The sequence below is a fragment of the Equus caballus genome, chromosome 14, assembly GCF_041296265.1.
Source record: "Equus caballus isolate H_3958 breed thoroughbred chromosome 14, TB-T2T, whole genome shotgun sequence".
NCBI classification, from domain to species: Eukaryota; Metazoa; Chordata; class Mammalia; order Perissodactyla; family Equidae; genus Equus; species Equus caballus.
The window spans coordinates 88,844,914-88,859,449 of NC_091697.1; the positions used below are offsets into that span (position 1 = coordinate 88,844,914).

The 14,536-nt window shown below is 36.7% G+C and overlaps 1 protein-coding gene across 3 annotated transcripts in view; it reads right to left on the minus strand.

Moving 5' to 3' along the window:
- The window catches only part of ARSK (arylsulfatase family member K), a 51,672-nt gene that overhangs the window by 27,919 nt on the left and 9,217 nt on the right, over window positions 1-14,536 (minus strand). For 2 of the 3 annotated variants that reach the window (XM_001503703.7, XM_005599553.4), the window contains one exon: window positions 10,233-10,392. In XM_001503703.7, the coding sequence (XP_001503753.2) occupies window positions 10,233-10,392 (160 nt within the window). Of the gene's footprint in view, window positions 1-10,232; window positions 10,393-13,908; window positions 14,030-14,536 lie in introns of those variants that run through there. The other variant, XM_023617963.2, reaches the window with a different exon arrangement.

Sequence of the window (14,536 nt, forward strand, 5' to 3'; positions counted from 1 at the left end):
TCTAGCCACTCTTATTCAACAGAGTACTGGAGGTTTCGGCCAGAGCAATTAGGCAAGAAAAAGAAATAAAAGGGATTCAAATTATCAAGGAAGAAGTGAAACTCTTGCTCTTTGCAGATGACATGGTTCTATACTTAGAAAACCCTCAAGAATTCATCAGAAAACTATTAGAAATAATCAGCAGATACAGCAAAGTTGCATGGTACAAAATCAACTCACAAAAATCAGTTGCATTTCTACTTTCTAATAACGAACTAGTAGAAAGAGAACTCAAGAATACAATCCCACGTACAATCACAACAAAAAGAATAAAATATCTAGGAATATATTTAACCAGGAGGTGAAAGACCTATACACTGAAAACTATAAGACATTTTTGAAAGAAATTGACGATGACATAAAGAAATGGAAAGATATTCCATGGTCATGGATTGGAAGAATAAATGTAGTTAAAATGTCCATATTACCTAAAGCAATCTAAAAATTCAATGCAATCTCAATCAGAATCCCAATGACATTCGTTATGGAAACAGAACAAAGAATCCTAATATTTACATGGAACAACAAAAGATCCCAAATGGCACAAGTAATCCTGAGAAAAAAGAACAAAGCTGGAGGCATCACAATCCAAGACTTCAAAATATACTATACAAAGTTATTGTAATCCAAACAGCGGGGTACTGGCACAAAAAGAAACACATAGATCAATGGAACAGAACGGAAAGACCAGAAATAAAACCACACTTCTATTGACAGCTAATCCTTGACAAAGGAGCCAAGAACATACAATGGAGAAAGGAAAGTCTCTTCACTAAATGGTGTTGGGAAAACTGGACAGCCACATGCAAAAGAATCAAAGTAGACCATTATCTTACACCATATACAAAAATTCACTCAAAATGGATTAAAGACTTGAAGGTAAGACTTGAAACCAAAAAACTCCTGGAAGAAAATATAGGCAGTACACCCTCTGACATCGGTCTTAGCAGCATCTTTTCAAAGACCTTGGCTACTCAGGCGTGGGACACAAAAGAAAAAGTAGACAAATGGAACTACATCAGACTAAAGAGCTTCTGCGGGGCAAGGGAAACCATGTACAAAACAAAAAGACAACCCACCAACTGGGAGAAAATATTTGCAAATCATATATCTGACAAGGGGTTAGTCTCCAAAATATATAAAGAACTCATACAACTCAACAACAAAAAGCCAAACAACCAGATCAGAAAATGGGCAGAGGGATGAGCCCGGTGGTGTAGTGGTTGGGTTTGTGTGCTCTGCTTCAGCAGCCTGGGGGTTGTGGGTCTGGATCATGGGTGTGGACCTATGCACTGCTAATCAAGTCATGCTGAGGTGGTGTCCCACAAACAAAACTGAGGAAGACTGGCATAGATTTTAACTCAGTGACAATCTTCCTCAAGCAAAAAGAGGAAGATTGGCAATAAATGTTAGCTCAGGGCCAGTCTTCTTCACTAAACCAAACCAAACAAAAAAACAAAAAATGGGCAGAGGATATGAACAGACAGTTTTCCAAAGAACATATACAGATGGGGGGGGCCGGCCCAGTGGTGCAGCGGTTAAGTGTGCACATTCTGCTTCGGCGGCCTAGGGTTCGCCAGTTCGAATCCCGTGTGCAGACATCGCACCACTTGGCAAGCCATGCTCTGGTAGGCATCCCACATATAAAGCAGAGGAAGATGGGCAGGGATGTTAGCTCAGGCCCAGTCTTCCTCAGCAAAAAGAGGAGGACTGGCAGATGTTAGCTCATGGCTAGTCTTCCTCAAAAAAAAAAAAAAACTTAAAAAAATAAAAGAAGATACACAGATGGGCAATAGGCACGTGAAAAGATGTTCAACATCACTAATCATCATGGAAATGCAAATCAAAACTACAATGAGATATCACCTTACACCTGCTAGAATGGCTATAATTACCAAAAGAAAAAATAACAAATGCTGGAGAGGATGTGGAGAAAAGGAAACTCTCATACACTGCTGGTGGGAATGCAAACTGGTGCAGCCACTATAGAAAACAGTACAGAGGTGTCTCAAAAAATTAAAAATAGAAATACCATCTGACCCAGCTATCCCACTACTGGGTATTTATCCAAAGAACTTGAAATCAACAATTCAAAGAGACTTATGCACCCCTATGTTCACTGCAGCATTATTCACCATAGCCAAGGTGTGGGAGCAACCCAAGTGCCCATCAACAGATAAATGGATAAAGAAGATGTGGTATTTATACACGATGGACTACTACTCAGCCATAAGAAATGACGAAATCCGGCCATTTGTGACAACATGGATGGACCTTGAGGGTATTATGCTGAGTGAAATAAGTCAGAAGGAGAAAGTCAAATACCATATGATCTCACTCATAAGTAGAAGATAAAAACGACAAAAAAACCCAAAAACACATAGCATTGGAGATTGGAGTGGTGGTTATCATTGGGGAAGGGGGGAGGGAGAGGACAAAAGGGGTGATTAGGGTCACATGTGAGGGGATGCACTATGATTAGTGTTCGGGTGGTGAACATGATGTAATGTACACTGAATTCAAAATATTATGTACATCTGAAAAAAAAAATTAAAAAAAAAGATTTGTGTGCTTTTTATGAAAATAATAACAAATAATTTTTGAAAATACTTGATTCCCTAAAACGTATTGTTAAACTATATGTCAGAAATAGAAAGTATCCTTTGCTACTGATTTTAAAATTAGCTCTACAGAAATCACGTGGGACCAGTCATTTTTAGAAAGCTGAATTTTCCTGACAGCTGAGGCTTCCTCTTTTTAAGAAACAGTCTCTCTCTCTCTCTCTCTCACTCACACACACACACACACACACACATACAGACACAGAGAATTAACTATTTGAGTTAGCATTGTCCTTTGCTTCCACACAGCACTACTTGAAATGTTTTTCTTGGTTAAGTCTTGAATTAAATGACTATAGATTGTCACTATGAAAGTAAGCTACTATTCTGGGTTAATAATATCATTTGCCCTCATACTAAATTAAATCTCAGTATTTTTAGTTCTTTTGCTTGCTCTTAATGAATTTCATTCTTATTTTCTTGACAGATATCAATTTTTAATTATCTCATCTCCTTGAGAAATATTTTTTTCACCTTAAAAATATTTCTTTTTAAATACATTCAGATCTTGCTGGAGTTGAACTACGGATATGCTAGATATTATTGTGGTTGTTAGTTTATTTTTAACATCAAGAATGTTAATTTATCCATGTACTTTTAGACATTTTAACACTCTTCTTTAGAGATTATAGAATGAGTCTAAAAATTTTCATTTATTCCTTATACATTAAGTACCTTACTTTTGAAACTTTGCCGTCTAGACTCCTACTAGAAAAAGAAGTGCTAAAAGGCAGCTACATCATGGTTAACTGAAACAGAATGTAGTCAATAAAAGAGCCAACTGGAAGCTTGGAAAGACTGCTTAGAGAAAAACAGGGAAACTTTGAAGGGATGACAAATTAGATGAATCAAGAAATTACAAGAACTCCAAAAAAATCATCTAAAACAATCATGGGACTTGATCAAAGGGCAAAAAAATATGTTCAAGGATGAAAAGATTAGAATAGAACCATTCAAGGTTGTTATTATTTTTTTTTAGAGAAAAAAACTTTATGGAGATTCTCAAATTCAGCTTAGCCAATGAAATATGCTTATGATTTTTGGCCAGCTGTCTCAGCCTGTTATTTAAGTCCTCATATAATCTTTAAAGCCTTACCTTTCATTGCTCCCTTATAGGAATTCTGGTTTATCCAATGTCCTCCAAAAGGTCTGCATTTTCCTACTTGGATGCCTCTGTTCGGAAGTTTCTCCTTCCTATCCTCCAGTTGGGCCTAGTGATGTTCTACTTCTGTGGGAGTTTATCAAATCTAAAATGCTATTAATGTAATACGTGCTTTTTTGAAAAATATATACTATTAAGAAAAAACGTTGCCTATAAGACTAACACAATTTTGTAATCATCAATTGTAAGATGCACTGCAATCTCAGAGATGTTAAATTTGAAAAAACATGTGCACGTTAGAATAGATTAAATATACTACTTTACAGCCTTTTCCTCCCCACTTTGGGGAAAAAATCTGGATGTGATCACTTCCTCCTTTAAACAGAACTCACCATATTTTGCCCTGTACTGTAGTTATCTAGACTTATTTTTTTAACCTCTTTTAAACTGGAAGTCTCTTCAGCTAGGTCCTTATCTGGCTAATGCTAAGGTTTCATTGAAAAAGTTAAATCTCCACATTATTACATAGCTTTAGGCTCTCCTCAAGTAGATTGAGATAAACTTCCACAAGTCCTCAAATGGCTAACACTGGCAAAGTAGGAGATGAACTTCATTATGGGCGGCTAAACATAATACATTAAACTTTAGTAATTAAATGGAAAAAATCCAAGAATTGTAATGAGGCTGTAGGCTCAGAGACCTCACTGCCCAAGAAACTGATGTAGGAGTTATGGCAGAGAGCAATCTGAAGATAGCCCCAGGGGCTGCTTCAGCCAAGAACTTGCTAGTCATCAGAAGTGAGGATCTGGAAAAATAAAACAAACAAAAACAACAGCAAGCTCTTCCACTATCATAAAAAATCATGCTGAGAATGCACCCAGAATAATGCAAGCTGTTCTAGAAGTGAATTTCATTAAAGATAATAAGGGAGGGTGTTCTAAAAAAGCTTCTAAAAATGACCAAAGGAATGACTGTCTGTCTCCACTATAAAGAAAAGAATAAAATAAACTCCTCCTTGGAATGGAGAAAACTGATCTAAAGGTATATGATCCTTGCTTACAAAATAATAGTGGATAAGCGTGAGATGAACACAGACTTATTCATTAGGCTGCAGAACTGAAAGGGACTGAGAGACGGCTCTGTGGTTGCTGTTCTGAGTTCTGCAGCTTCCCTCCTGGTCACTCGGGTTCTGTCTAGAAAGCTTGTGATGCTGGTCCGCAGGCCTGACAGGGAACAGGAAGAGTGGTGTTAGCAGCCTATAATTTGCTTCCCTTTGCTGTTTGCCAAGAGACTCGAGCTTGAGAGTTCTTCCCATAGCAATTTTCTCAGTTTGGAAGTAGGCCTTTATTTTTCATTTGTTTCAGAGGATTAAAAATTGCCTATTGTGACTTGGCTTCAGAAAAACATTAAGCTGTGTGTTGAGAACATATGTAATTACAATGGTAGTAAGAGGAAATGACAGACGATTTGATTTTAGGTTTTAGACTTTTAGCTAGAAAGATACAGCAGCTTGTTTAAATTCTCTTTTTATGCCATTAGAATGTAAGTTCCATGAGAGATTTTTTTGTTTTGATCACTACTGTATTCTCATCATTTAAAAATAGTGTCTAGGACACAGCAGGTGGCTCAAATATTTGCTGAATGGGTATTGCATACATTTGATTTTACTTTTGTAACTTAAGGATCACCTATTAGTATTTTAAGGAGTATTACTTAGTATTCATTTTCTTCATTAAATTGTATTGATTTTAGAAATCTAGGTTTTAAAATGTCTATATAAAATCAATTACCTCCTAATTCTACACACTTCCAAATTACCATTTTCTTTGGTTTTATTAATTCTAAAAAAATTGTCCTACTAGTGTCAAGTGGATTGGATCCCTTAGAATATGAAAGCATAAACTTAAGATTCAAAACATAGGCACTTACTGTTAAGTGTGACATTCCTAAGGCCATGCTGATGAGTATAATGTATTTAGCTTAGTTTCTTAACCTCTGCGCTATTGACATTTTGCGCTTGATAATTCTTTGTTGGTGTAGGAGCTGTCATGGGCATGATAAGACTGTTCAGCAGCAATCCTGGCCTCTCCCTCTAGATGCCAGTAGCATTCCCCCAGGGGTGTCAACCAAAAATGTCTCCAGACATTGTCAAATGTCTTCTGGGGGTCAAAATTGCCCTCAGTTGAGAACCACTGTTTTAGACATTGGGAATATATTGGCAAAATAGTTTTACCTGATGGCAAAACTGATCAAAACACCCTATGAATTAAACACAAATGTTTCTTTTAAATTGGTAAGAAGATACAGCAAATTCAAACCTAATCAAACCTAGTATGAACACAATACATATAATGTGAGAGGGGGAGATGAATCCCAGGATTTTATAAACCGCTTAACTGTACTCCTTGAAGTCACAGAATGTCAGAAAGGAGGAACCTTTAAAGTCATCTATTGTAAGCTCATTTGATGTACTAGAATCCTAAGTAGAGAAGTAACTTACCTAAGGTCTTATAGTCAGTAAATAGTATCTTAATGAGTAGTACCACCAATACTTGTTTAGCAGTTGTCTGGAAGGAACAAGTGTGTAGCCCTCAGAGTTCCCAGTATGGTGCAGTATATTATGGCTAGTAAGGGACACGTAGTTGGACTAATGTTCCTAAACTGGTACAAGAAGAAAGCATCACTTGATGCCTAAAAAAGACAGAGTACTGTAGAAATAAACTAATGATACTTATAATTCTGGCTGAAAATATAAGGAGGTTCAGAAATGGCCAATTTCAGTGGTAAAGATAGCACAAATATCTAAAAACCTTGAGTTTTGATTTCAAGAGTCAGTCTATCAAAAACACTGAATGTTCCTATTTATAAAATTTGATACCGAGAGACCTTCTTTTTTCTGAGATGCATTTTTAAACCTGCACAGAAAAATCTGAAAGATAATGTGCCATACTTCATATAACCTTTGCAGACATGCTATTAACAGCAACCTTGACCTATCTGTAAGCCAAATGACTGTGTGGGGACATACAGCACTCATACAAACAGTTCCTATAGCTTACTTCAATTTCCTAAGTTCTGGTGAGAAGGTAAGTGAAAATATCCTACAGCAATTATTATACTGAAAATCATCTTTGACCTTCAAAATATCAGCATTTAACGGGCTCTTTCCATTTTACTGATTTTAGAATTCCACATGAGAAAGAATAAACTTCTGAAAATTAAGAATATTTAAAACATTAAAAAACTGAAAAATGGGATATACCGTATTGAGGATAAATATAAAATATTAATAATGAACAAGTGCCATGACCCTTGGTTAAATAGAACATCAATGTTTACCAAATAATAAACTATAGGTAGTTTATTATCATCATAATAAATATTATAGAAAATTATCAATATAACTTTTTATTCTATTTATTCATTCATTTGACAAACATTTAATTGTGTACCTACAATGCACTGGTACTACGCTGGCAATGGGAATAAAGGAAGGAAAAAGAGAGAGTCCTTATCCTCCAGGAATTATTATCACATTGAGGAAAAAAGTTCAGGTCATCATGTTTTAACCATTTCATATACAGAATGACAGATATAGGGAGTACAAGTTGTTCAACCTCAGACTTTTTCAATTATTGGATTGATTGAGGAAATAGAGGAAATAACTTCAAAGAGAATACTATGAATAGCTGTATCTTACTTGGATTAATGTTATTTCTAAAAAGGAAAAGGATTTTAAAGAGACATTTGTGAAACTCAATGAAATAATTAGTAATGGAACATACTTTAGAAAAATAGGGGGTTATGTAAATATTAAACTACGATTCTGGTTAAACCATTTTTTATAACAACAATCTTTTCCCTTGATTAAATGCTTACTCTGGACCCGGCCCTGTTAAAGACTTTATATCACCTCATTTAATCCTTTTATATGATCTTTTATATTAACTCATTTAAAACTCAGTCATCCAATGGGGTGGGTATTATTAACTCCAGTTTACAGAGAAGAACACTTACAGAAGCAACTTACCCAAGGTCACATGGATGGTAAAAAGGGAAGCTGGGTGTCTAACTCTGTTCTGCTGGATTCCTTCTACCACGTTTACCACCCCCCCCCCCCCCGACTTTCTTTCTGTTACATTAGCCAGGCAGAGTGGGGGAAGAGCATTTTATACAGGGACTTTTTTTGTAAAGGGACTAGCTTGTGCAATGGTCCAGGGGTAGTAAAAAACATGTTAAAGAAGTTTTTAAAAGACAGGTACATACTGAGGGTCAGAGAGAGAGTGGTACGAAATGAGACTGGAAGTAGGCTGTGGCTAGATTATAAACCACGGGTCTTATAAACCACGTTGTGGATTTGGGATTTTAGCCCACCTGCAGAGAAAAAAACCATTGAAGGATTTTAAGCAGATAAGTAATTCGATCAAACGTATATTTTAGAAAGATCACTCTGGCTGCCTATAGAAAATGGGGCAGATAGAAGAAAAGAGTCCATTTAGAAGGCCACGTCAATAGTGTAGGCAAGAGATGATGGAAGCTTGGTGGAGATGGTAAGTGAATAAATTGGAGAAATATTTTAGAAGTGGAACTGACAACATTTGATGAAGGATTAGAAGACAGGGGTGGGACAGAGATGTCAGGATCACTTTTGGGCATCAAGTATTGACATCTTTTAGATTTTGGAAGACAGAAAAGAAAGAAATTTAACATTAACCAGAAGAGCAAGATTAATGCTCAGATTATTCTAGATTATTTTAGTAACTGTTTACCCAAAACTCACTGTTTTAGTTTCCTAGGACTGCTGTAACAAATTATTACAAACTAGTGGCTTAAAACAACAGATTTATTCTCTCTGGAGGCTAGAAATCTGAGATCAAGGTGTTGGCAGGGTCAAGCTCCCTCTGAAGGCTCTAGGGAAGAATTCTTCCTTGCTTCCTCCTGGCTTCTGCTAACTGCCGGCGATCTTTGGCTTGTAGCTGTGATCACTCCAATCTCTGCCTCTGCCTTCACACTGCCTTCTGTGTGTGTCTGTGTCCTTTCCTCTTCTAGTAAGGATGCTAGTCATTGGATTTAGGGCTCACTCTAAATCCAGGATGACTTCATCTTGAGGTTCTTGACTAATTACATCTGTAAGTAGGATCTATTTCCAAATAAGGTCACATTCTGAAGTTCCAGGTGGACATGAAGTTTTGGGAAACGCGATTCATCTCACTACACTTACATTATTTTTACTGAATTTATTTTTCTAGTTATCATTATCATCATCATCACTACTGCCATTACCATAACCCTCAATTAGCACCTGCTAGGCAAGAGGTATTGCTCTAAAGTTTTAATATGTATTTCCGCCGGGATCACAAGTATCAAGGGACCCCAAGATCACACCCAAGTTTGCTAGGGGGACTCAAAGGACTCAGCACATAGTTGGACTCATGGTTATGATTTATTACAGTGCAAGGACACAAAGCAAAATCAGCAACGGGAAAAGGTGCTTAGGGTAAGTCTGGAGGAAACCAGGTACGAATCTCCAAGTGAAGTCACAAAGGACACACTTAATTCCTCCAGCATTGAACTAGGATAATACATATGAAGTGCTGTCTAACAGAGAAGCTCACTGGAGACTCAGCACCCAAGTTGTTATTGGGGGCTGATCGTGCAGGCACCTTCTGCCTAGCACAAACTAGAATTCCTGATCCCAGAGGGAAAGTAGATGTTTAGCATAAACTACATTGTGCAAACACTCTAGGTACACGGTAAGCCTCTTTTATCAGTAAGGGAATAGAGGGAACAGTCCTGAAATTCAAGTTCCCAGATGTCAGCCAAGGGCCAACCTTCAAAGTAGGCCTTTCTAAAGGCAGTAGTCTCCGGCCTGCTATGTTAGCTCTTCCTGCACACATTATTTCACTTAATCCTCACAACAAAGAAATCAAAGTTCAGTTATTTCAGATAACGTTCCCAAGATTACACTACTATAGGTTAGTAGTAAACAGAGAAACTAGGATTCGAAAGTAGGCAATCTGATCCTAGCTCTCTGCTCTTGTCCACTATGCTCGCTGCCTGGTTTCTGAGAACTTAGTAAAACGAAAAAAAAAAGTTACAATAGACTCATGTTGGAGAGAACTGACAAAAGCAAGTAGCAAGAAAGTTATAGTCTTTAAAACAGATTGTAAAGTGAATAATAAAGTAGCCACTATATAATGGAAACTCAACTAAAATCTTGGGTTAAACAATTTTATAGACACTATTTATAGACCTTTAATGTTTAAAAAAAAAAAATTACCAGCATATTGGTAATTTTAATATTTTAATAAGATTAAAAAAGCTAAAGTTTTAGCCAAATTAACACAATCAAGGGATTAAGAGGTTTCTGTTCACCATTGTGGAGAAATAAAAAAATAAAAAGAGTACATGTATGTGCTATAGCAGAGGGCAGCCTATTAGAATTATTTTTGTTTTATTTTATTTTTTACCTAACAGAGTGATGTCCTGAAGTATAGTCCAGTTTTCCAAATTTTTGTGTTCGGTAGCCATGCTTCTCCATGACATCCATCCATGTTGTATAATTTGGATCTAGGCCCTTAAAGTTATTCCAAGATTCTGTTAAGTGAGTGAAGAGACCACTCCACATTGCTGGGTGAAAAAAAAAAAGGAATTGAGATTAGTGTAAAGCTTAACAATTTGTTTTAACTATTAAAACAGTTTTCCAAGAAAGGAGTCTTCTAGTTTAGAGCTCAAGCTCTGGAGTGACTCATAATCTGCATTAGGTGCTTTACCCAACATTTCCGATTATTACCTCATTTTATCAAGGGGAAAACTCTGCAAGGAGTTACTAGTTCCATTTTACAGGTGAGTCTCTAAGGCTTACAGGGTAAGTTGCTCAAGGTAAATGCAGCAGGAATTAAATGTAAAGCCTGTCTGACTTTAGAGTCTTTTTTCAATCATAAAAATAATCGCTAAGTATTTATTGGTTAATTTTCAAAGTTTGGCAACTGAAGTACAGATCTCATTTCCTCAAAATCCTCAAGGATTTTCGCTATTCCTTGTCTTTGTACTGGCTTTCCACAAAAAATTTAAGTGTACTATGTCTTCTCTCTCATTTTCTACAACTATGATTGTTTATTCAATAAATTGTTCTTCAAGTATTAAGGGAGAAATAGACAGCAATACAATAACACTAGGGGACTTCAATACCCCACTGTCAACAATGGCTAGATAATCCAGACAGAAAATCAGTAGGGAAACACTAGACTTCAACTACACATTAGACTCGATGGACTTAACAGACATTTACAGAACCTTCCATCCAAAAGCAACAGAATACACGTTCTTCTCAAGTGCACACGAACATTCTCTAGGATAGGTCATATGTTAGGCCACAAAACAAGTCTTAATAAATTTTAGAAGACTGACATGATATCAAGCATCTTTTTTTGACAACAATGGTATGAAGTTAGAAATCAAATACAAGAATACTGGAAAATTCACAAATATGTGGAGATTAAACAACATGCTACTGAACAACCAATGAGTCAAAGAAGAAATCAAAAGAGAAATCAAAAAATATCTTGAGACAAATGAAAATGGAAATACAACATACCCAAACTAACAGGATGCAGAAAAAGCATTTCTAAGAGGGAAGTCCATAGCAAAAAATACTTGTATTTAAAAAAGAGAGAGTTGGGGGCTGGCCCCATGGCTGAGTGGTTAAGTTCACGCACTCTGCACTCTGCAGGATACAAAATTATTATACAAAAGTCAGCTGCGTTTCTATACACTAACAACAAACTATCAGAAAGAGAAATTAAGAAAACAATCCCATTTACAATTGAATAAAAGAACAGAACAAAATACCTAGGAATAAATTTAATAAAGGAAGTGAAAGATCTGTACAACGAAAACTATCAGACATTGAAGATGACACAAATGAATGGAAAGATTCTGTGCTCCTGGATTGGAAGAATTAATATTATTAAAACGTCCATACTACCCAAAGCAATCTATGGACTCAATATAATCCCTATCAAAATTCCAATGGCATTTTTCGTTTTTTTTTTTTTTTTAAACTTTGACATCTGAGCTAACATTTGTTGCCAATCTTCCTCTTTTTTTTTTCCTTCTTCTTCTCCCCAAAGACCCCCAGTACATAGTTGTATATTCTAGTTGTAGGTCCTTCTATTTGTTCGTTGTGGGATGCCACCTCAGCATGGCCTGATGAGTGGTGCCATGTCCACGCCCAGGATCCAAACCGGCGAAACCCTGGGCAGCTGAAGCAGATCATGCGAACGTAACCACTCAGGCACAGGGCCAGCCCCCCAGTGGCACTTTTCAAAGAAATAGAACAAACAATCCTAAAATTTGTATGGAACCACATAAGACTCCAAATAGCCAAAGCAATCTTGAGAAAGAAGAACAAAGCTGGAGGCATCACACTTTCTGATTTCTAACTCTATTACAAAGCTATATCTTCAGACATCATGGTACTGGCATAAAAATAGATACAAAGATAAAAATAGAATAAAGAGCCCAGAAATAAATTCATGCGTATATGGTCAGTTAATTTATGACAAAGGAGTCAAGAATAAACAATGGGAAAAGGATAGTCCCTTCAATAAATTGTGTTGGGAAACCTGGACCCCTATCTTATACTATACACAAAAATCAACCCAAAATGGATTAGAGACTTGAATGTGAGGCCTGAAACTGTGAAACTCCTGGAAGAAAACATAGTGGGTAAGCTCCTTGACACTAGTCTTGACAATAATTTTTTGGATTTGACACCAAAAGCATAAGCAACAAAAGCAAAATTAAACAAGTGGGACTACATCAAACTAAAAAGCTTCTGCACAGCAAAGGAAACCATCAACAAAATGAAAAAGCAACCTATGGAATGGGAGAAAATATTAGCAAATCACCTATCTGATAAGGGATTGACAGCCAAAATATATAAAGCACTCATACAACTCAACAACAAAAACCCAAACAATACAATTAAAAAATGAGCAGAGGAACTGAACCGACATTTTTTCCATAGATCTAGAGATAGCCAACAGGTACACTAATAGCAATAGTGCAATAGCACTAATCTTCAGGAAAATGCAAATCAAAACCTCAATGAGACATCACCTCATACATGTTGTAATGGCTATCATCAAAAAGACAGGAGATAATGAGTGTTGATGATGATGTGGAGAAAAGTGAACCCTCATGCACACTGTTGGTGGGAATGGAAACTGGTAAAGCCACTATGGAAAAGAGTACGGAGGTTCCTCAAAAAATTACAACTAGAACTACCACACGATCCAGCAATTTCACTTCTGGGTATATATCTGAAGGAAACGAAATTCTTATCTCAAAGAGATATCTGCACCCCCATGTTCATTGCAGCATTATTTACAACAGCCAAGACATGGAAACAACCTAAGTGTCCATCAATGGATGAATGGATAAAAAGAAATGTGATGTGAGATACATACACATACGCGAGTGCGCGCACGCACACACACACACACAGACACACACTGGAATTTGTTCAGCTGTAAAAAAAGAAAGAAGTCCTGCCTTTGCGACAACATGGATAGACCTTGAAGGCATTATGCTAAATGAAATAAGTCAGACAGAGAAAGACAGAAAGTGTATGATCTTACTTATATGTGGAATCTTAAAAAAAACTGAATTCACAGAAACAGAACAGACTGGGTGGTTGCCAGAGGCAGGAGTTGAGGGGTGGGGAAAAGGGTGACAGTGGTGAAAAGGTACAAATTTCCAGTTATAAGATAAATAAGTTCAGGGGATGTATTGTACAGGATGGTGTAACTATGGTTAACAATACTGTATTGTATATTTGAAAGTTGCTAAGAGAGTAGATCTGAAAAGTTCTTACCATAAGAAAAAAAATTCCTAACTATAGGAGGTGATGGACGTTAACTAAACTTATTGTGACAATCATTTTGCAATATATACATATATCAAATCATCATGTTGTATGTCTTAAATTAATATGTTTTATGTCAACTACATCTCAATAAAACTGGAAAAAATAAATCCTTTTCTTTTTCTCATTTTTGTGTACACACATAGTAGGTTTGAATAAGCTTTCTCTTCTCATCTACAAAATGCTTTCTTTTGAGGAGTGGGATGGGGGATTACCTGGGTTCGAATCCCAATTATGCCAATTTCTGAGGGGCTTTTGACAAGTTACTTAACCTTTCTGTACTTCAGTTTTCATCTGCAAAATGTGGATAATAACATTAGCTACAAAATGAGGATTATATAAATTAATACATGTAAGGCACTTAGAATATTGCCAGGCACACAGAAAGGATGCAATATATGTTAGTTTTTCTTACTATTATTCCTTCTCTTTGTTCAAACTCTTCAAAATATACTTCTTCTGGGAAAAACATCACCTAACATTTTCGAAATTTTGGAATTCAGTGCTTTTTCATTCATTATTTTATGTGATGCTCAGAACGACTCTGGGAGGAACACAGCATAAAACAGCATTTTGTAGACAAGGAAATTGACTTGCTTGACATGGTCTTTTGAGGATTAGCATCCGGGTCATCACCTCACCCTAGTCCACTGCTTATTCCACTTGCTCAGTAAGTAATGTAAAATTAGGGGCCAGCCCGGTGGTGCAGCGGTTAAGTGCGCATGTTCCGCTTCGGCAGCCCCGGGTTCGAGGCTCGGATCCCGGGTGCAGACATGGCACCACTTGGCAAGCCATGCTGTGTTAGGCGTCCCACATATAAAGTAGAGGAAGATGGGCACGGAT